The 20618-nt window shown below is 36.9% G+C and overlaps 1 protein-coding gene across 4 annotated transcripts in view; it reads left to right on the top strand.

Moving 5' to 3' along the window:
- TBC1D15 (TBC1 domain family member 15) overlaps nt 1-20618 on the top strand; it is a 79801-nt gene that overhangs the window by 38072 nt on the left and 21111 nt on the right. For 2 of the 4 annotated variants that reach the window (XM_086398680.1, XM_086398678.1), the window contains exons 6-11: nt 1760-1862; nt 2884-2934; nt 3248-3445; nt 4869-4997; nt 5983-6086; nt 7657-7751. In XM_086398680.1, coding sequence (XP_086254806.1) covers nt 1760-1862; nt 2884-2934; nt 3248-3445; nt 4869-4997; nt 5983-6086; nt 7657-7751 — 680 coding nt within the window. The remainder of the gene's footprint in view (nt 1-1759; nt 1863-2883; nt 2935-3247; nt 3446-4868; nt 4998-5982; nt 6087-7656; nt 7752-20618) is intronic. The other 2 variants (XM_086398682.1, XM_086398681.1) reach the window with 1 other exon arrangement.

The raw sequence follows: 20618 nt of genomic DNA on the forward strand, positions 1-20618 counted from the left end.
AACGTTGTTATGAGTGAGCAACTTCCCAGAATCTATAATACCCCAGAATATGTAAATATAATAATTACTCTTTCCAGATTCATTCAGTATGGTAATCTGTCAGGTGGAAATGGGACAGTGTTCTGGAATGCTAGGCCTCCTTCTGGTGAACTCTGCAGTTGTTTAACAGCATATCACCTGTCCTCTTGCTGATGTGCTTGAAAAAAATGCTTTGTTGATTTCTTTAGGGGCAGACAAGTATAACGTGACTTCCTCTAGCCCCTCACCACAGAGAATTAGTTATTAAAAAAATAAAAGAAATTCTTCCTTTTATAAAAGTGTCTGTGGTTGGTCGTTGGTTGAGCAGTGATTTCTTCTTTGGATCTCCAGTCTTGTGACCATAGTTTTACATCTGGAGCCAAATAGTTGGCTGGGCACAGATAACTGAAGGTTGCATATGTATTCCCCTTCAACATGCATAAGCCAGTGTTTTGACTTTCATGATCACTTATTTGTAGTTAAAGAAAAAAATTGATTTAAACTATGTTTAGAGACAAATAACCATAGTGCCAGCACCACTGTGTTAGGAAAAAATACATTCCTGTATTAATTATTTTCTTTTTCTGATGCTACATTTACAAGTTGAGCTATCACTTAGAAATGGCTTGTGAGAACCTGTAGGTCTTCATGTTAAGCATGAACCACCCCCCAGGAGAGATTCAGAAAAGTGATTAATGAAAATCGAACATGTAAAAGTGATTTTTTTCCACTACTTCAAATGACTCAACCTTAACTCTTTTAAAAAGCCAAGGGGCTTATTAAGCTGTTATTGTCTTTGAGGAGTGAGTTCTGACTAAGAGTAAAATCTGTTTTGGATTTCATGTCCCCCCATCATTGCTGTTGCATCCTCTTATGTAAGAATTGAGAAGAGATAACTGATACTGAAGTTCTTATCTCAAGTTTTTATAATAAACTAGAAGTAGATAGCAGCAAAACAGTGCATTTAATTTTTGTTTTTAAATACAAAAGTTGTGGATTTATTACAGCTGGCTTACTAACTTATAAAACTTTTGAATAGAAAAAGACTGGCTAATTCGTTTACTTCAAATTGGGTCTCTTTTTGGAAAGCATTTTGTTTATTCTGTAGTTACTAGGAAATGTGAAGAAAAACTTGTGTCCAGACCTTAGTAAGCAAGAACTAAAAGTACACTGTTATATGAACTGTACATTACAGCCATGTGTGTTATGATAATTATTTGCATAATTAATGATCTTTAACAGATAATCTTTTGTATCTTATATTTTTAACATCTTATATTGAAATACTCCCAAGCTGTGAAGTGTCCATTTCAAAATAGGATGTTTTCCTGTAGTGTCATATTACATATATCAATGAATCCTGAAGGGTGCTTCAACTTTCTTTATAAGAGAAAATATATTCTTATAATAAGGGAAGATATATTTGTAAGGGTTTTTTACTATATTCTAAATAAGAGTTTGGGTTTGGGTTCATTATAATTTAGTTCTCTTGAATAAAATAAAATAGAAATACACTTCATCCTTTTTTATTTGTTAATTTAGTAGTTTCATGTAGTTTTGGAACTCACTTAAGATAGTTACTAAATAGTTGCTAATACTGTATTGATGGGAAATTGTCATGGAACTGGACATTTAAGGTTTGTTGTTGTTAAGGAAAAATAACTATGCATTAGTAATTACGCAGGTATCACTGATAAAGTGTGCTACTGTTTTCTACAAATCCCTTTTTTTTTTATTACAGATCTCCACAGGACAAAAGAACACTTCTTGTGAATTGTCAGAATAAGAGTCTTTCACAGTCTTTTGAAAATCTTCTTGATGAACCAGCATATGGTCTAATACAAGTATGTTTCTTAAGTCTCAGTTCAGTTCAATCGCTCAGTCGTGTCCGACTCTTTGCAGCTCCATGAATTATAGCACGCCAGGCCTCCCTGTCTATCACCAACTCCCGGAGTTCACCCAGACTCATGTCCATTGAGTCGGTGATGCCATCCAGCTATCTCATCCTCTGTCTATTTTGTATTAATCTGTTAGTCTGACCCCATTATTTTATATATATGCTACCTCTTACTTTCTTAGAGATACAGAATGAGGCACATGTCTGTTTGTGTGTAAACTTTATGGAACTATTCTCTGTAATTTTATAGAAATAGTATGTATCATCCTATAGAAATAGTATGTATCATCTAGTTTGAATTTTTATTTTCCATTTAAGAAGGTTCATTTGGGGTCAGGTTAGTCTAATTTCTCTTCAAGTATTTGAGTATATCCTTGAATTTGGCTAAAAAGCACAGGCAGAACTGAAGATAATTTTTTACTCAGATTTCTATGTAAACTTAATGGCATTTTTGTTGACTCATTTGTTTATTCACTAAAGATAATTTTTTACTCAGATTTCTATGTAAACTTAATGGCATTTTTGTTGACTCATTTGTTTATTCATTCAACAAATGCTTGAGTGCTTACTTTGTCCTAGATGTTCTTTTCTTGGTTCTGACGATAAAGTGGGGACTTTGTAGGAAGGAGGACAGGAGAGCTCTTGAATGCTGATTAAAATAAAAAGTGAGGGAGCAGTTTTTCTTATTATGAAAAATAATCATTTTAAAGATAGACCTTTAAGAAGTAGCTGTTTTGCTAAATATGAATAAGCAGGCAGTTTTGGATTTAGAAATAACTTTTGCAGTAGAAAAATGTTTTTTTACTGTTTTCTAGGACAGCACTGTCCAGAACAAATTACTCTACTGGCATGAGTTACCCGTATATGTCAACTAATATTTAAATATTGTGAGTGTTTAAACTTAGCTGTCAGATATTTTGTATTAGTGTGGTACTGCACACTTTAAGAAGTATTTTTTTTTTGTGAAGGCAGGACTACTAGACAGAAGAAAGCTGTTGTGGGCCATTCATCAGTGGAAAGTAAGCACTGCATATATTTCTGGTGTATGCAGATTGAATGAAGCCTGCAAATCATTTGTTTATCTGCAATTCAATCAGTAGTGTTAGCTTGTCATTTAATACGCTATTTTAACCAAATGAAAATATTGGCTTAGAAAATTTAAATTTTTCTTCCCAGAAAGAAATGAAATTTTAAAATAATCTTAGAATACTGTTTTCGTTCTGATTTCCCTCCCCCTTTTAAAAAATTTGGCTCTTATGCTAATCTTATCATGAAGTATTTTTATTGTTTATTTGAATTAATTGTGCCAATATTTTTCTTCTTACTACATAGAAAATTAAAAAGGATCCTTATACAGCAACTATGGTAGGATTTTCCAAAGTCACAAACTACATTTTTGATAGTTTAAGAGGCAGTGATCCTTCTGTGCATCAGCGACCACCTTCAGAGATGGCAGATTTTCTTAGTGATGCTATTCCAGGTTTAAAGATAAATCAACAAGAAGAACCAGGATTTGAAGTCATCACAAAGGTGAGTGGAGTTTGTGTTAATATAGCTCTTGTATTTTAGCAAGAGAAATGCTTTTTAATGCTACAGAAATGCATTTCTATAGAAATATAGAAATTAAATGATATATAGAAACTCAGTTTTGGTCATACCTGGCTTCTTTCTCACAATCCTTTCTTATAACTTTTTGCTGACAGATAACAATTCAGGCTTGTCCTGCCACCAGATTCTTGGTTGTTTCTTCACCAACTATACTGCTTTCCTTTTCTATTCATCAGTGTTAGATCTCTTTTCTTTGATTACTTTTTGATAATAATGAATAGGTTGTTCGTTTCATTGAATGCATAGTGAAGTCGCTCAGTCGTGTCCGACTCTCTGTGACCCCATGGACTGTAGCCTACCAGGCTTCTCCATCCTTGGGATTTTCCAAGCAAGAATACCTGGAGTGGGTTGCCATTTCCTTCTCCAGGAGATCTTCCCAACGTAGGGATTGAACCCGGGTCTCCTGTGTTGTAGGCAGACTCTTTACCGTCTGAGCCACCAGGGAAGTCCACTGAGTGCACAGGAGTGAGTAAATAGTAAGCCTTGCATGTTGCCCATAGTTCTGTTCCAGATTTTTGTTTCTCAGTTACTCTACGCAGGCAGCTAGTCAGGACACTACTCTTGGGCTTTCATTCTTATGTGAATATTTTCTTTATAAGTAAGATTAATTTTGGCTTTGAATTATGTCAGATCTTTACATTTGCTCAACAAGACTTGAATTTGTTACAATTCTAGGCTCCACACAGAACATTATGAAATATCTAAATTATAGTACTTAACAGAGAAGGAAATGGCAACCCACTCCAGTACTCTTGTGTGGAGAATCCCATGGACAGAGGAGCCTGGCGGGCTACAATCCATGGGGTTGCAAAGAGTTGGATACAATTGAGCAACCAACACACACATACACTTAAAGAACTTATCTTACAAATGGCATTTAAAAATTACCAACATTAATTGAATAAAAAACTGTATAAAATGCAGTGTGAAGCTAATGAATCATGAATCAATTCTGAGAGCTACCAATTTTAGTTTGGAAGAAAAGTTAATTTTAGAATATGAATGGAATAGTACTCTATTTTTTAAAAATAATATAGCATACCATTTAGTTTGAAGGGTTTGTTTTAGAATTTATATGTTGAATATTCTATACTTAGGTAATTGAAACCCAAAGTAGCCAATGTTTTTCTGTTTCTGAATTTATCACTCAGTTATTTGTGTGTTTAGTAGGAGAGAAAAATGTATGTAGTGTTATTGCAGTTTATAAACTAAATATTGGAAACTAAGGGAAAATATTAGAAATGTTGGAACTTATGTGTGAGTAATAGTATTTTAGTTTTAGTTGCTATATACTTTGATTTCATTTCACTTGTGAAAGGTGTCCTTTTTGCTTATCTTATTTTAGATTGATTTGGGCGAAAGACCTGTTGTTCAAAGGAGAGAGCCAGTATCATTGGAAGAATGGACTAAGAACGTTGATTCTGAAGGAAGAATTTTAAATGTAGATAATATGAAGCAGATGATATTTAGAGGGGTAATTACTTTAGTATTTTAAATTGTTGGTATTTGAGTTTTCTTTTTTCTTTGAAATGTTGGAGAGATGAACTCCATTTTGATGAATGATATTTTCAAATATCATCAGTAGGACAGAGTGAGGTGCTTGTGATGTCCTTGAGGGTTGGGTTGGAGGGATATACTGTTAAGCCTGTGGAAAGGCACTCTTTCTTACTTGGAAGTTCTGTGGGTGATATGAAGGAGGTGATGTGTTTCTCTGTGGTAGCTGCCTTTTCCAGTAGGGTTTGGGTTTAGGAAGACTAATCAGTTCCACTGTCAGCTGTATAGTCTCCTGTATACTCTTCATTGTTTGTTTTCTGGCAGCTGCTTACATCTTTAGAATCTCAAAGTCAAAAACAAGGTAGTATTCACTGAATTGAGCTATTTTCATATATATATACGTACCTTGGAGATATTGTGGGTGCGTTCTAGACTGCTGCAGTAAAGTGAATATTGTAGATAAGCAAGTCACTCAAATTTTTTGATTTCCCAATGCATATAAAAATTACACTTATGCTGTGTACTGTATTTAGTTGATTAATTGTTCAACAGTGTCATGTCTAAGGAAAAATGTACATATTTTAATTAAAAAAATACAAAACAAAAAGATTTAATAACAGTAACATCAGAGATCACTGATCACAAATCACCATAACAAATAATAATGAAACAGCTTGAAATATTGCAAGAACTACCAGATTGCAACTCAGAGACATGAAATGACAAATGCTGTTAAAAAATTATTGCAAAGATAGATTTGTTTGACACAGGCTTGTCACAGATGTTTAATTGAATTCAAAAATGCAATATTTGAGAAATGCAGTGAAACAAAGTGCAGTAAAATGAGATATGCCTGTATAAAACTATCTCTTAATCATTAGTTTTTCTGTTTATATGCGAGTTTTGTAAGATAAAATATTGCATTCATTTTTTACAAGTGTGTTTAATATGCATATTTTCTTCAGGGACTTAGTCATGCATTGAGAAAACAAGCATGGAAATTTCTTCTGGGTTATTTTCCTTGGGACAGTACCAAAGAGGAAAGAACTCAGTTACAAAAACAAAAGACGTAAGTAATGGTCTTTTGTATGCTTACTAAAGAAACCCAAGTAACTTACCCATATAAAGTGTAATATACTGGGATATGGGAGTATGTTCTTATTTTCATTTTTTTAATTTAAATATTATGAGTGCAGTGCTGCTGCTGCTGCTGTGAAGTCGCTTCAGTCATGTCCAACTCTGGGCAACCCCACAGACAGCAGCCCATCAGGCTCCCCCGTTCCTGGGATTCTCCAGGCAAGAACACTGGAATGGGTTGCTATTTCCTTCTCCAGTGCATGAAAGTGAAAAGTGAAAGTGAAGTCTCTCAGTCGTGTCTGACTCCTAGCGACCCCATGGACTGCAGCCTACCAGGCTCCTCCATCCATGGGATTTTCCAGGCAAGAGTACTAGAGTGGGTTGCCATTGCCTTCTCTGTTATGAGTGCAGTAGTTAATTTCAAACCAGAAATGCTTATTAGAGAGATTTTATTGCAATTACATTGGTGAATATATTGAAAGATGGTTTAAAAAATTCTAGTTCCTTTGTATCTACATTTTAAACAAACTTAGATATAGATTTTTAAATATATCTCATTTATCTTGATTCATTTTTATAGTTTATTATGAAATTATAAAAATGGTTCATTAGAGTATTTGATATTTAGGTTAATTGCCTTTAAATTATTTTCCTGGTGCTCTTATAAACTGGTCTTTGATTCTTTTTTTGGGAAGTGTGTTTCTATTTTTAAGTAGTTAAAACTTAATTAGAAAAAAACTTAAAAAGAAACACAGACCAACTGTCCAGTTTTACTTATTCCCAGTTCGTCAGTCTAACCTTTAATTTAAAGCTCATTTTCAGTCATTATATATATATTCAAACTCACACAGTCCTTTCTCATCTCAATATGTTTGCCAGAACTTCTTAGACATTTTCACATCAACAAATTTCTGCAGTTAACTGGTTGGAAAATGGCACTCTTATGTTACATTAAAGAAAAGAGAATTTTTTTTTCCTTAGGTTTATATTGGGTTGGCCAAAAAGTTTATATTGGGTTGGCCAAACAAGCTTTTTGGCCAACCGAATATTTGTCATTATTCAGAAACTCTAGTGGTTATAAAGTATTTAATGACAGGAATAAGTTTAGGTCTGATATTAAGGATTTAAATAATGTTTCCTTAAAATCTCACGTAAATTAATCACGTAGTTTAAACAAAGCTTATGACATAAGGTTATTTTATTTTTCCTTTGTTTTTACTAATTTATCATAACTTGAAACATTCACTGTCGTTTGTAAGTTTATATCTCATTAGCATGGCAGCCCACTCCAATACTCTTGCCTGGCAAATTCCTGAGCGACTTCACTTTCACTTTTCACTTTCATGCACTGGAGAAGGAAATGGCAACCCATTCCAGTGTTCTTGCCTGGAGAATCCCAGGGACGGGGGAGCCTGGTGGGCTGCCGTCTATGGGGTTGCCGAGAGTCGGACACAACTGAAGCAACTTAGCAGCGGCAGCAGCATCATAAATGCTTTGATACATTAGAATTTTTTTTAGGTGTTCAAGTAACTTTTTTTTTGGTGTAAAATTGTTTTTTGCAGTGATGAATACTTCAGAATGAAACTGCAGTGGAAATCTGTCAGCGAGGAACAAGAGAAAAGAAATTCGAGGTTAAGAGATTATAGAAGTCTTATCGGTAATTTTTTCTTAATTTTGGAAATGTTTGAAAGGATTGCATGGAAGTTTTGATGAGATTTAAGAAATGAAGATATATAGTGAGAGTTAGGGCCCAAATAAAAAATCAGAAGCTTATGGCAAAGATTCTTACCATGAAAATACCTCAAACCTCCTAGGACAGCCTTTGGAATATGATTTAGGTGCTCTTTCTAGCTGCAAGCCTCTCTCTGGCTCTGTAGCCTTCTGAGGAAACTAACATTGTTGTGAACTTGGGCCAGATAATAAGGTCATAAAGCTGTGTCTCAGAGAGAGAAGATGGAGTAGAGGATGCAAAACTTACCTTTCCCCCTAAACACATCAGAAATCTACACGTGGAACAATTTTCACTGAAAACTAACTGGAGACTAGCGAAGAGAGTCCTGCACAGTCAAAGCTGAGAGAAAGATATACATGATATTAAATAGGAAAGGAAGACAAGTGATGAGGTTGGGACTTGTGTCGCTGGGAGAGGACTCAGGAAATTACATGGGTAGAGGTCCTCCTTGAGGACTGAGTGGGTTGAGCCACATACTAGGTACCACAGTCATGGGGTCCAGGACATGAAAAATGAGCCTCCTTGGCTGGTTGGAGGGCGAGTGGGCCTAACAGGAGGCTTGTAGGAAGCCTGAACTCTGCTCTTGAGGAGGGTGCACATACTTACCTGAGGCGGGGTGGAGAGGGTGGATCGAAAGCTAACCACCCTTGCACCGTCCTGGCCTGAGCTAAACAGACACTCTGTAGTCCTGTTTAGGAGACAGGCTGTGAGATACAGAAGCAACTCAGGCCTGAAGCAGCATATGAACAGGGTAGGGGGCACCCATTACAGGCAGAATATCAGAAGCAGTCTGGATCTATGGCCTTTGCAGGACCCATAGCCCATGCCCCCACACTTGGAGTGCCCAGATTAGCACCTCTTGTTCTACCAGTGTTCCCACTGGGAGAGGTGTATAGGGTACATACTTAGAGGGAAGAGAACCCACTCAGACTGACCCCTGGGCCTTGTGCTCCAGGAATTTGAGTCCTGACCCTGTCCCTGAAAGGGAGATGACAGCAGAGGGTCAGACAGCCAGCTCATAGCCGGCTCTGGCCCTAGCCCCTCCATCTTGAGCCACACCTCCTACCAAGGTGATAGCTACCATCATGCTCTCAGGGAAAATGTGACCTGTGTTCAGGATTAATCCAGCTTTCCCTCCAAAGCCATGGGCACATGCTGACTGTATAGGGATTTCCCCACGTAATGACACCCATAAACTGTTTCTCTATGAAATTAGGTAAAGGTTAAACAAAACAAGAAGACAGAGGAATTTGTTTCAACTGAAAGAGTAAGAGAAAACCCCTGAAAAAACAGCTAATGAAACAGAAATAAGCAGTTTACCAGATAAAGAATTCAAAGCGTTTTTATGAGTAATAACACAGAAAATAGAAAAAAGAACTGAAAAATACAGACTGAAATGAAAAACACACTGTAAGGAATTAATAGTAGACTGGATGATCCAGAGCACATAAATGGTCTGGAAGATAGAATAATGGAAATCATCTAACCAGAACAGCAAAAAGAAAAAAAAAGGAACAGTGTAAGGGACCACTGGGACAACATGAACTATACCAACATTTGCATTATGGGAGTCCCAGAAGGAGAAGGGGCGGAGGTTGAAAATGGATGACATTTTCCACAAAACTAGAACAGATAATCTTAAAATTAATAATGTAACTGCAGAAGACCCCCAAAATGCCAAAGTAATCTTGAGACAAAAAAAAGCTGGAGGTATTATGCTTTCTTGACTTCAGACTATACTACAAAGCTACAGTTATGGATACAGCATGGTACTGAAACAAAAACATACATAGGTCCCAGTGGGACAGAATAGAGAGCCCAGAAACAAACTCACATACTTACGGTTATTTAATCTACAACAAAGGAGGAAAGAATATATAATACAGAAAAGATAGTCTCTTCATTAAATGGTGCTGGGAAAACTGAAGAGCTGTGTATAAAACAGATTAGAACATTTCCTCACACCGTATATAAAAGTGTAAACTAAAAATGGATTAAATACCTAAATGTGAGGCGTGAAACCATAAAATTCCTAGAAGAGAACTTAGGCAAGGTACTCTTTGACGTAAATCATAGCATTGTTTTTTTTGGATTTGTCTCCTAAGGCAAAGGAAACTAAAGCAAAAGTAACCAAATGGAACTAATAAAAACTTAAAAGCTATTTCACGGCAGAAGAAAACCATTGACAAAATGAAAGCCTGTTTCTGGATGGGAGAAAATATTTGTAAATGATAGGACCTTTAAATGGTTAGCACCCAAAAATACATAAACGGCTCAAAAAAATCAATTAAAAAATAGACAGAAGACCTGAATAGATACTTTCCAATGAAGACATCCAGTGGCCAACAGGCACATGGGAAGATGCTCAGCAGTACTAACCAGTGGAGAAATGCAAATCAAAACCACAGATGTTACCTCATACCTGACAGAAGGCTATCACTTAAAAAGACAGATAACTAATGTTGGTGATGTGATTAAAAAGGAATCCTTGTACATTTTTGATGGGAAATGTAAGTTGGTGCAGCCACTATAAAAAACAGTATGGAGGGCCTTCAGAATACTAAAAATAGAACTACCATTCAGTTCAGTCCAGTCGCTCAGTCGTGTCCGACTCTTAGTGACCCCATGAATTGCAGCACGCCAGGCCTCCCTGTCCATCACCAACTCCCGGAGTCCACCCAAACTCATGTCCATCGAGTCGGTGATCCCATCCAGCCATCTCATTCTCTGTCGTCCCTTTCTCCTCCTTGCCCCCGTCCCTCCCAGCATCAGAGTCTTTTCCAATGAGTCAACTCTTCGCATGAGGTGGCCAAAGTATTGGAGTTTCAGCTTCAGCATCATTCCTTCCAAAGAACACCCAGGACTGATTGCCTTAGAATGGACTGGTTGGATCTCCTTGCAGTCCAAGGGACTCTCAAGAGTCTTCTCCAACACCACAGTTCAAAAGCATCAATTCTTCGGTGCTCAGCTTTCTTCACAGTCCAACTCTCACATCCATACATGACCACTAGAAAAACCATAGCCTTGACTAGACGGACCTTTGTTGGCAAAGTAGTATCTCTGCTTTTGAATATGCTATCTAGGTTGGTCATAACTTTTCTTCCAAGGAGTAAGTGTCTTTTAATTTCATGGTTGCAGTCACCATCTGCAGTGATTTTGGAGCCCCCCAAAATAAAGTCTGGCACTGTTTCCACTGTTTCCACATCTATTTCCCATGAAGTGATGGGACCAGATGCCATGATCTTCGTTTTCTGAATGTTGAGCTTTAAGCCAACTTTTTCACTCTCCTTTTTCACTTTCATCAAGAGGCTCTTTAGTTCCTCTTTGCTTTCCTCCATAAGGGTGGTGTCATCTGCTTATCTGAGGTTATTGATATTTCTCCCAGCAATCTTGATTCCAGCTTGTGCTTCTTCCAACCCAGCATTTCTCATGATGTACTCTGCATAGAAGTTAAATAAGCAGGGTGATAATATACAGCCTTGACGAACTCCTTTTCCTATTAGGAACCAGTCTGTTCCATGTCCAGTTCTAACTGGCTTCCTGACCTGCATCTAGGTTTCTCAAGAGGCAGGTCAGGTGGTCTGGTATTCCCATCTGTTTCAGAATGTTCCACAGTTTATTGTGATCCACACAGTTAAAGGCTTTGACATAGTCAGTAAAGCAGAAATGGATGTTTTTCTGGAACTCTCTTGCTTTTTCGATGATCCAGCGGGTGTTGGCAATTTGATCTCTGGTTCCTCTGCCTTTTCTAAAACCAGCTTGAACATCTGGAAGTTCATAGGTCTTGTGTTGCTGAAGCCTGGCTTGGAAAATTTTGAGCATTACTTTACTAGCGTGTGAGATGAGTGTAGTTATGTGATAGTTTGAGCATTACTTGGCATTGCCTTTCTTTGGGATTAGAATGAAAACTGACCTTACTCAGCCATAAAAAAAGAATGAATTTCTCCCATTTGCAATGGTGCGGGTGGACCTAGAGAGTATTATGTATGGTCAAATAAGAGAAAGGTGAAAGATGAATAATCTATTACCAGTTATATATGAAATATAAAAAAATACAGTGAACCAAATGTATATGAGAAAACAGAAACGGAATAATAGATGTAGAAAACAAACTCGTGGTTATCAGTGGGAAGAGGGAAGAGGGATGGGCCAAGATAGGAGTACGGTGTTAAGAGATACACACTACTATGCATAAGATAGATAAGCAAAAGGATATACTGTACAGTACAGAGAAATGTGGCTGTTATTCTGTAGTAATTTTAAATGGAGTATAATATATAAAAATAGTATCACTATGTTACATACCTGAAACTAATACTGTAAGTCAATTATAGTTTAAAAAAAGAAATCAGAATGGAAAATGTTTTAAAATGTGTGTTGAATATTTTTGGTTGTCTCTTCCAATAGGAATATGAGTGCAGCCAGTATAAGTACTAATATATTTTGAGTTCCAGAAATGAATTAAAGAAATGTTTAACTTTATTTGCTTGTTAATTTCATTAAAAAATGATCGTATTCCTCCTTACAGAAATACCTTGTTTATTATAGAAAAATTAGAAACTATAGATGAGCCTAAGAGAATGAGATAAAAATCTTGTTTCTGTCATTCAAAGAAAACAGCAATGGTTAAGAGGCTTTGGCTTACATCCTTCAAGACCTTCTTTAAATATACATATATTTTATTTTTTAATCAAATAAATGACTCCAGATAGTAAATCTTTATCAGTATTTAAGAACTGCGTAACTTCATCTGGGAATATTTATTCTCTGAAGAAGAGATACTTGATAGAATTTTACATTAAAAGAATTACTTTTACCAAATAGTTACTGGATTGTCTGGCTCTTATGATAAAGGCCAGGTTGGTATAAGTTACTGAAGGTGTGTAGTTACTGTTATACATGTTTACCTGAAAAGTTCAGTTCATAACTTCCATTTTACAGATAAAGAAAACTGAAGCATTGAGAGCATAAATGTCATGTAGTTAATAAGAGCAGTACCCAGTTTTAACACTTACTGTTTGTTGCCTGGCCTCTATATAATTTTAGGATAGTTTTTGATAGTAGTGAAACTTACTTGTAAAATTCTTATATTTGGTTTTGTGTATCTGTAAGCTTTATAAATAAAGATTTGAGGGATGCTTTTGACCACCATGATCATCACTATCATCCCATGAAAGAAAAATTTCTCTAAATCATAGGAATCCCAGCGTAAAAGACTGATTTGGCAGCTTTTGTATACATAAAGACAAATGCTGAGATCTTTGTTTGATTGAAAAAAATCTTTATTTTCCTGAAAAATAAATTAGACCAGAGGAAACCACATCCTTCCTGTGGTTAAGGCAAAAGTTTGGAGATCTTGAGGAATGGGGTTATCTGAAGTTTCCACCTGAAGCCTCCTGCTATTTTCTGTTTCAGTAGGAAAACGATAATGTACTCTTCCTTCTGCTTAGAAACATTGGGAGTGAAAGGGATCTTAGAGAAAAACGAACCCAGTGTTTTAAGCCCTTTCCTTCCACATGCCGTCCTTTCTTCCCTTTGTCAAGCAGCAGCGGTGATGACTGATCTCACTCTTTCCTGTGTCCTGTTTTCAGTTTCCATGAAATTGAAAGAAAAATTTAGATGTTTTAAATGCCTGTTACGTAATTTGAATTGAGACAAAATTTACTGTAATTTTCTCATTTTTAGCAGATAATGAAATGGAAGCTCAGAAAAGGTTAGTAAATTATCTTAAGTCATCTATCTGGATCGTTGCATAGCATAGACTCTTTCCTAATCAGATCTTTCAACTATACTGTGCTTTTTACAAATACAAGTATATAATGCATTCGTTTAAAAGCATTTTTTTTCCTGTCATACCTTTTCCCAAAAATATTCCTTAGGACTTTAGAAAAAATTACCAAAAGCTCTTTGTTGTTGTTTGGTATAAATTTTCTGTAAGTATTATTTTTAAATGTACTCCTTTTTGTTGCACTGGGCCTTCGGTGCTGCGCGTGGGCTCTTTCTAGTTGTGGGGAGTGGGGCTCTTCTCTGTTGTTGGGTGTGGGCTTCTCACCATGCTGGCTTGTCTGGTCGCCGAGTACAGGCTCTAGGTGGACGGGCTTCCGTAGTTGCGGCTCTCGGGCTTTAGAGCATGAAATCAGTAGATGTGGCACAGAGCAGCTGCTCTGTGGCATGTGCGATCCTCCTGGACCAGAGATCGAACCTGTGTTCCTGCGAACCTGTGTTCCTGAATTGGAAAGCAGATTCATAACCACTTGACCACCAGGGAAGCCCTGAATTCTCTGTATTAAAAAAAAAAAAATGCAGATAAGCTGTAGGCCTTGTGGATCATGGCAAGAAGGTGACTTTTATTTTAAATATGAAGAGGAACTGTTGAAGTATTTGAAGTAAAACCCTATTTATATTTTAAAGTCATTTTTTCTGCTGTATGTAAATTGGATTGAATCAAGATAAGAGTAGGAACAAGGAGACCACTTAGTAGGAATGACTCCAAAACAAGAGATGGTGGTGGTGGAGATGTAGAGAGGTAGATTGATACAGGTTATATTTTGTGATAAAATTGGTAAGACTTTGTGAGAAATGAGGGATGGGACTGTGTTTCTTGGCTTGAGAAATTGATCATTTGGTGGTGCTACTTACTGAGATGCATGGAGTATCAGTTCAGTTCAGTCACTCAGTCGTGTCTGACTCTGATCCCATGGACTGCAGCACGCCAGGCTTCCCTGTCCATCACCAACTCCCAGAGCTTACTCAAACTCATGTCCATTGAGTTGGTGATGCCATCCAACTGTCTCATCCTCTGTCGTCCCCTTCTCCTCCCACCTTCAATCTTTCCCAGCATCAGGGTCTTTTCAAATGAGTCACCTCTTTGCATCAGGTGGCCAAAGTATTGGAGTTTCAGCTTCAACATCAATCCTTCCAATGAACACCCAGGACTGATCTCCTTTAAGATAGACTGGTTGGATCTCCTTGCAGTCCAAGGGACTCTCAAGAGTCTTCTCCAACACCACAGTTCTTGGCTTGCAGCTTTCTTTATAGTCCAACCCTCACATCCATACATGACTACTGGAAAAACCATAGCTTTGACTAGACAGACCTTTGTTGGCAAAGTATAGTGTTGTTGTTGGCATGGAGTATAGTGAAATTGAATTAGATGTTACATATATATCTTAAGGTAGGATATACAAATGGAATGTCAAGTGGCAGTAATCTGCAGTAGTCTGGATAGGTTATATAAATTTGGTTATTGTTAATGTAAATATCCATGGTAATGGAAGATATCGCCTAGGGAAAAAAGAGAGGCAGGAATACGAGTCTTTTTTTTTTTTTTTTTTTTTTTTTTAAATTAAAAAAATTTCAGGTATACACGTGCTCCCCATCCTGAACCCTCCTCCCTCCCCCCTCCCCATACCATCCCCCTGGGCCGTCCCAGCACACCAGCCCCAAGCATCCAGCATCGTGCACTGAACCTGGACTGGCATCTCGTTTCATATATGACATTTCACGTGTTTCAATGCCATTCTCCCAAATCTTCCCACCCTCTCTCTCTCCCACAGAGTCCATAAGACTGCTCCATACATCAGTGTCTCTTTTGCTGTCTCGTATACAGGGTTATCATTACCATCTTTCTAAATTCCATATATATGTGTTAGTATACTGTATTTATGTTTTTCCTTCTGGCTTACTTCACTCTGTATAATAGGCTCCAGTTTCATCCACCTCATTAGAACTGATTCAAATGTATTCTTTTTAATGGCTGAGTAATACTCCATTGTGTATATGTACCACAGCTTTCTTATCCATTCATCTGCTGATGGACATCTAGGTAGCTTCCATGTCCTGGCTATTATAAACAGTGCTGCGATGAACATTGGGGTACACGTGTCTCTTTCCCTTCTGGTTTCCTCAGTGTGTATGCCAAGCAGTGGGATTGCTGGATCATAAGGCAGTTCTATTTCCAGTTTTTTAAGGAATCTCCACACTGTTCTCCATAGTGGCTGTACTAGTTTGCATTCCCACCAACAGTGTAAGAGGGTTCCCTTTTCTCCACACCCTCTCCAGCATTTATTATTTGTAGACTTTTGGATCGCAGCCATTCTGACTGGCGTGAAATGGTACCTCATAGTGGTTTTGATTTGCATTTCTCTGATAATGAGTGATGTTGAGCATCTTTTCATGTGTTTGTTAGCCATCTGTATGTCTTCTTTGGAGAAATGTCTATTTAGATCTTTGGCCCATTTTTTGATTGGGTCATTTATTTTTCTGGAGTTGAGCTGTAGGAGTTGCTTGTATATTTTTGAGATTAGTTGTTTGTCGGTTGCTTCATTTGCTATTATTTTCTCCCATTCTGAAGGCTGTCTTTTCACCTTGCTAATAGTTTCCTTTGATGTGCAGAAGCTTTTAAGTTTAATTAGGTCCCATTTGTTTATTTTTGCTTTTATTTCCAATATTCTGGGAGGTGGGTCATAGAGGATCCTGCTGTGATGTATGTCAGAGAGTGTTTTGCCTATGTTCTCCTCTAGGAGTTTTATAGTTTCTGGTCTTACGTTGAGATCTTTAATCCATTTTGAGTTTATTTTTGTATATGGTGTTAGAAAGTGTTCTAGTTTCATTCTTTTACAAGTGGTTGACCAGATTTCCCAGCACCACTTGTTAAAGAGATTGTCTTTAATCCACTGTATATTCTTGCCTCCTTTGTCAAAGATAAGCTGTCCATATGTGCGTGGATTTATCTCTGGGCTTTCTGTTTTGTTCCATTGATCTATATTTCTGTCTTTGTGCCAGTACCATACTGTCTTGATAACTGTGGCTTTGTAGTAGAGCCTGAAGTCAGGTAGGTTGATTCCTCCAGTTCCATTTTTCTTTCTCAAGATCGCTTTGGCTATTTGAGGTTTTTTGTATTTCCATACAAATTGTGAAATTATTTGTTCTAGCTCTGTGAAGAATACTGTTGGTAACTTGATAGGGATTGCATTGAATCTATAAATTGCTTTGGGTAGTATACTCATTTTCACTATATTGATTCTTCCAATCCATGAACATGGTATATTTCTCCATCTATTAGTGTCCTCTTTGATTTCTTTCACCAGTGTTTTATAGTTTTCTATATATAGGTCTTTAGTTTCTTTAGGTAGATATATTCCTAAGTATTTTATTCTTTCCATTGCAATGGGGAATGGAATTGTTTCCTTAATTTCTCTTTCTGTTTTCTCATTATTAGTGTATAGGAATGCAAGGGATTTCTGTGTGTTGATTTTATATCCTGCAACTTTACTATAATCATTGATTAGTTCTAGTAATTTTCTGGTGGAGTCTTTAGGGTTTTCTATGTAGAGGATCATGTCATCTGCAAATAGTGAGAGTTTTACTTCTTCTTTTCCAATTTGGATTCCTTTTATTTCTTTTTCTGCTCTGATTGCTGTAGCCAAAACTTCCAAAACTATGTTGAATAGTAATGGTGAAAGTGGGCACCCTTGTCTTGTTCCTGACTTTAGAGGAAATGCTTCCAATTTTTCACCATTGAGGATAATGTTTGCTGTGGGTTTGTCATATATAGCTTTTATTATGTTGAGGTATGTTCCTTCTATTCCTGCTTTCTGGAGAGTTTTTATCATAAATGGGTGTTGAATTTTGTCAAAGGCTTTCTCTGCATCTATTGAGATAATCATATGGTTTTTGTTTTTCAATTTGTTAATGTGGTGTATTACATTGATTGATTTGCGGATATTGAAGAATCCTTGCATCCCTGGGATAAAGCCCACTTGGTCATGGTGTATGATCTTTTTAATGTGTTGTTGGATTCTGATTGCTAGAATTTTGTTTAGGATTTTTGCATCTATGTTCATCAGTGATATTGGCCTGTAGTTTTCTTTTTTTGTGGCATCTTTGTCAGGTTTTGGTATTAGGGTGATGGTGGCCTCATAGAATGAGTTTGGAAGTTTACCTTCCTCTGCAATTTTCTGGAAGAGTTTGAGCAGGATAGGTGTTAGCTCTTCTCTAAATTTTTGGTAGAATTCAGCTGTGAAGCCGTCTGGACCTGGGCTTTTGTTTGCTGGAAGATTTTTGATTACAGTTTCAATTTCCGTGCTTGTGATGGGTCTGTTAAGGTTTTCTATTTCTTCCTGGTTGAGTTTTGGAAAGTTGTACTTTTCTAAGAATTTGTCCATTTCTTCCTCGTTGTCCATTTTATTGGCATATAATTGTTGATAATAGTCTCTTATGATCCTTTGTATTTCTGTGTTGTCTGTTGTGATCTCTCCATTTTCGTTTCTAATTTTATTGATTTGATTTTTCTCCCTTTGTTTCTTGATGAGTCTGGCTAATGGTTTGTCAATTTTATTTATCCTTTCAAAGAACCAGCTTTTGGCTTTGTTGATTTTTGCTATGGTCTCTTTTGTTTCTTTTGCATTTATTTCTGCTCTAATTTTTAAGATTTCTTTCCTTCTACTAACCCTGGGGTTCTTCATTTCTTCCTTTTCTAGTTGCTTTAGGTGTAGAGTTAGGTTATTTATTTGACTTTTTTCTTGTTTCTTGAGGTGTGCCTGTATTGCTATGAACTTTCCCCTTAGGACTGCTTTTACTGTGTCCCACAGGTTTTGGGTTGTTGTGTTTTCATTTTCATTCGTTTCTATGCAAATTTTGATTTCTTTTTTGATTTCTTCTGTGATTTGTTGGTTATTCAGCAGCGTGTTGTTCAGCCTCCATATGTTGGAATTTTTAATAGTTTTTCTCCTGTAATTGAGATCTAATCTTACTGCATTATGGTCAGAAAAGATGCTTGGAATGATTTCTATTTTTTTGAATTTACCAAGGCTAGCTTTATCGCCCAGGATGTGATCTATCCTGGAGAAGGTTCCATGTGCACTTGAGAAAAAGGTGAAATTCATTGTTTTGGGATGAAATGTCCTATAGATATCAATTAGGTCTAACTGGTCTATTGTATCGTTTAAAGTTTGTGTTTCCTTGTTAATTTTCTGTTTAGTTGATCTATCCATAGGTGTGAGTGGGGTATTAAAGTCTCCCACTATTATTGTGCTATTGTTAATTTCTCCTTTCATACTTGTTAGCATTTGTCTTACATACTGCGGTGCTCCCGTGTTGGGTGCATATATATTTATAATTGTTATATCTTCTTCTTGGATTGATCCTTTGATCATTATGTAGTGACCTTCTTTGTCTCTTTTCACAGCCTTTGTTTTAAAGTCTATTTTATCTGATATGAGTATTGCTACTCCTGCTTTCTTTTGGTCCCTATTTGCATGGAAAATCTTTTTCCAGCCCTTCACTTTCAGTCTGTATGTGTCCCCTGTTTTGAGGTGGGTCTCCTGTAGACAACATATGTAGGGGTCTTGTTTTTGTATCCATTCAGCCAGTCTTTGTCTTTTGGTTGGGGCATTCAACCCATTTACGTTTAAGGTAATTACTGATAAGTATGATCCCGTTGCCATTTACTTTATTGTTTGGGGTTCGAATTTATACACCATTTTTGTGTTTCCTGTCTAGAGAATATCCTTTAGTATTTGTTGTAGAGCTGGTTTGGTGGTGCAGAATTCTCTCAGCTTTTGCTTGTCTGAGAAGCTTTTGATTTCTCCTTCATACTTGAATGAAATCCTTGCTGGGTACAATAATCTGGGCTGTAGGTTATTTTCTTTCATCATTTTAAGTATGTCTTGCCATTCCCTCCTGGCTTGAAGAGTTTCTATTGAAAGATCAGCTGTTATCCTTATGGGATTTCCCTTGTGTGTTATTTGTTGTTTTTCCCTTGCTGCTTTTAATATTTGTTCTTTGTGTTTGATCTTTGTTAATTTGATTAATATGTGTCTTGGGGTGTTTCACCTTGGGTTTATCCTGTTTGGGATTCTCTGGGTTTCTTGGACTTGGGTGATTATTTCCTTCCCCAGTTTAAGGAAGTTTTCAACTATTATCTCCTCAAGTATTTTCTCATGGTCTTTCTTTTTGTCTTCTTCTTCTGGAACCCCTATGATTTGAATGTTGTAGCGTTTAATATTGTCCTGGAGGTCTCTGAGATTGTCCTCATTTCTTTTAATTTGTTTTTCTTTTATTCTCTCTGATTCATTTATTTCTACCATTCTATCTTCTAATTCACTAATCCTATCTTCTGCCTCTGTTATTCTACTATTTGTTGCCTCCAGAGTGTTTTTAATTTCATTTATTGCATTATTCATTATATATTGACTCTTTTTTATTTCTTCTAGGTCCTTGTTAAACCTTTCTTGCATCTCCTCAATCCTTGTCTCCAAGCTATTTATCTGTGATTCCACTTTAATTTCAAGATTTTGGATCAATTTCACTATCATTATTCGGAATTCTTTATCAGGTAGATTCCCTATCTCTTCCTCTTTTGTTTGGTTTGGTGGGCATTTATCCTGTTCCTTTATCTGCTGGCTATTCCTCTGTCTCTTCATCTTGTTTAAATTGCTGAGTTTGGGGTGTCCTTTCTGTATTCTGGCAGTTTGTGGAGTTCTCTTTATTGTGACTTTTCCTCGCTGTGTGTGGGTTTGTACAGGTGGCTTGTCAAGGTTTCCTGGTTAGGGAAGCTTGTGTCGGTGTTCTGATGGGTGGAGCTGTATTTCTTCTCTTTGTTCAGTCACGCTCCTTTCGAAGAGTTGGATTGCTTTTCTGGGTGCCTGATGTCCTCTGCCGGTATTCAGAAGTTGTTTTGTGGAATTTACTCAACGTTTAAATGCTCTTTTGATGAATTTGTGGGGGAGAAAGTGTTCTCCCTGTCCTACTCCTCCGCCATCTTGGCTCCTCCCTCCGGAATATGAGTCT

The sequence above is a fragment of the Bos grunniens genome, chromosome 5 (genome assembly GCF_055505025.1).
Source record: "Bos grunniens cultivar Pamir isolate PY7600 chromosome 5, Bosgru_T2T1.0, whole genome shotgun sequence".
NCBI lineage: Eukaryota > Metazoa > Chordata > Mammalia > Artiodactyla > Bovidae > Bos > Bos grunniens.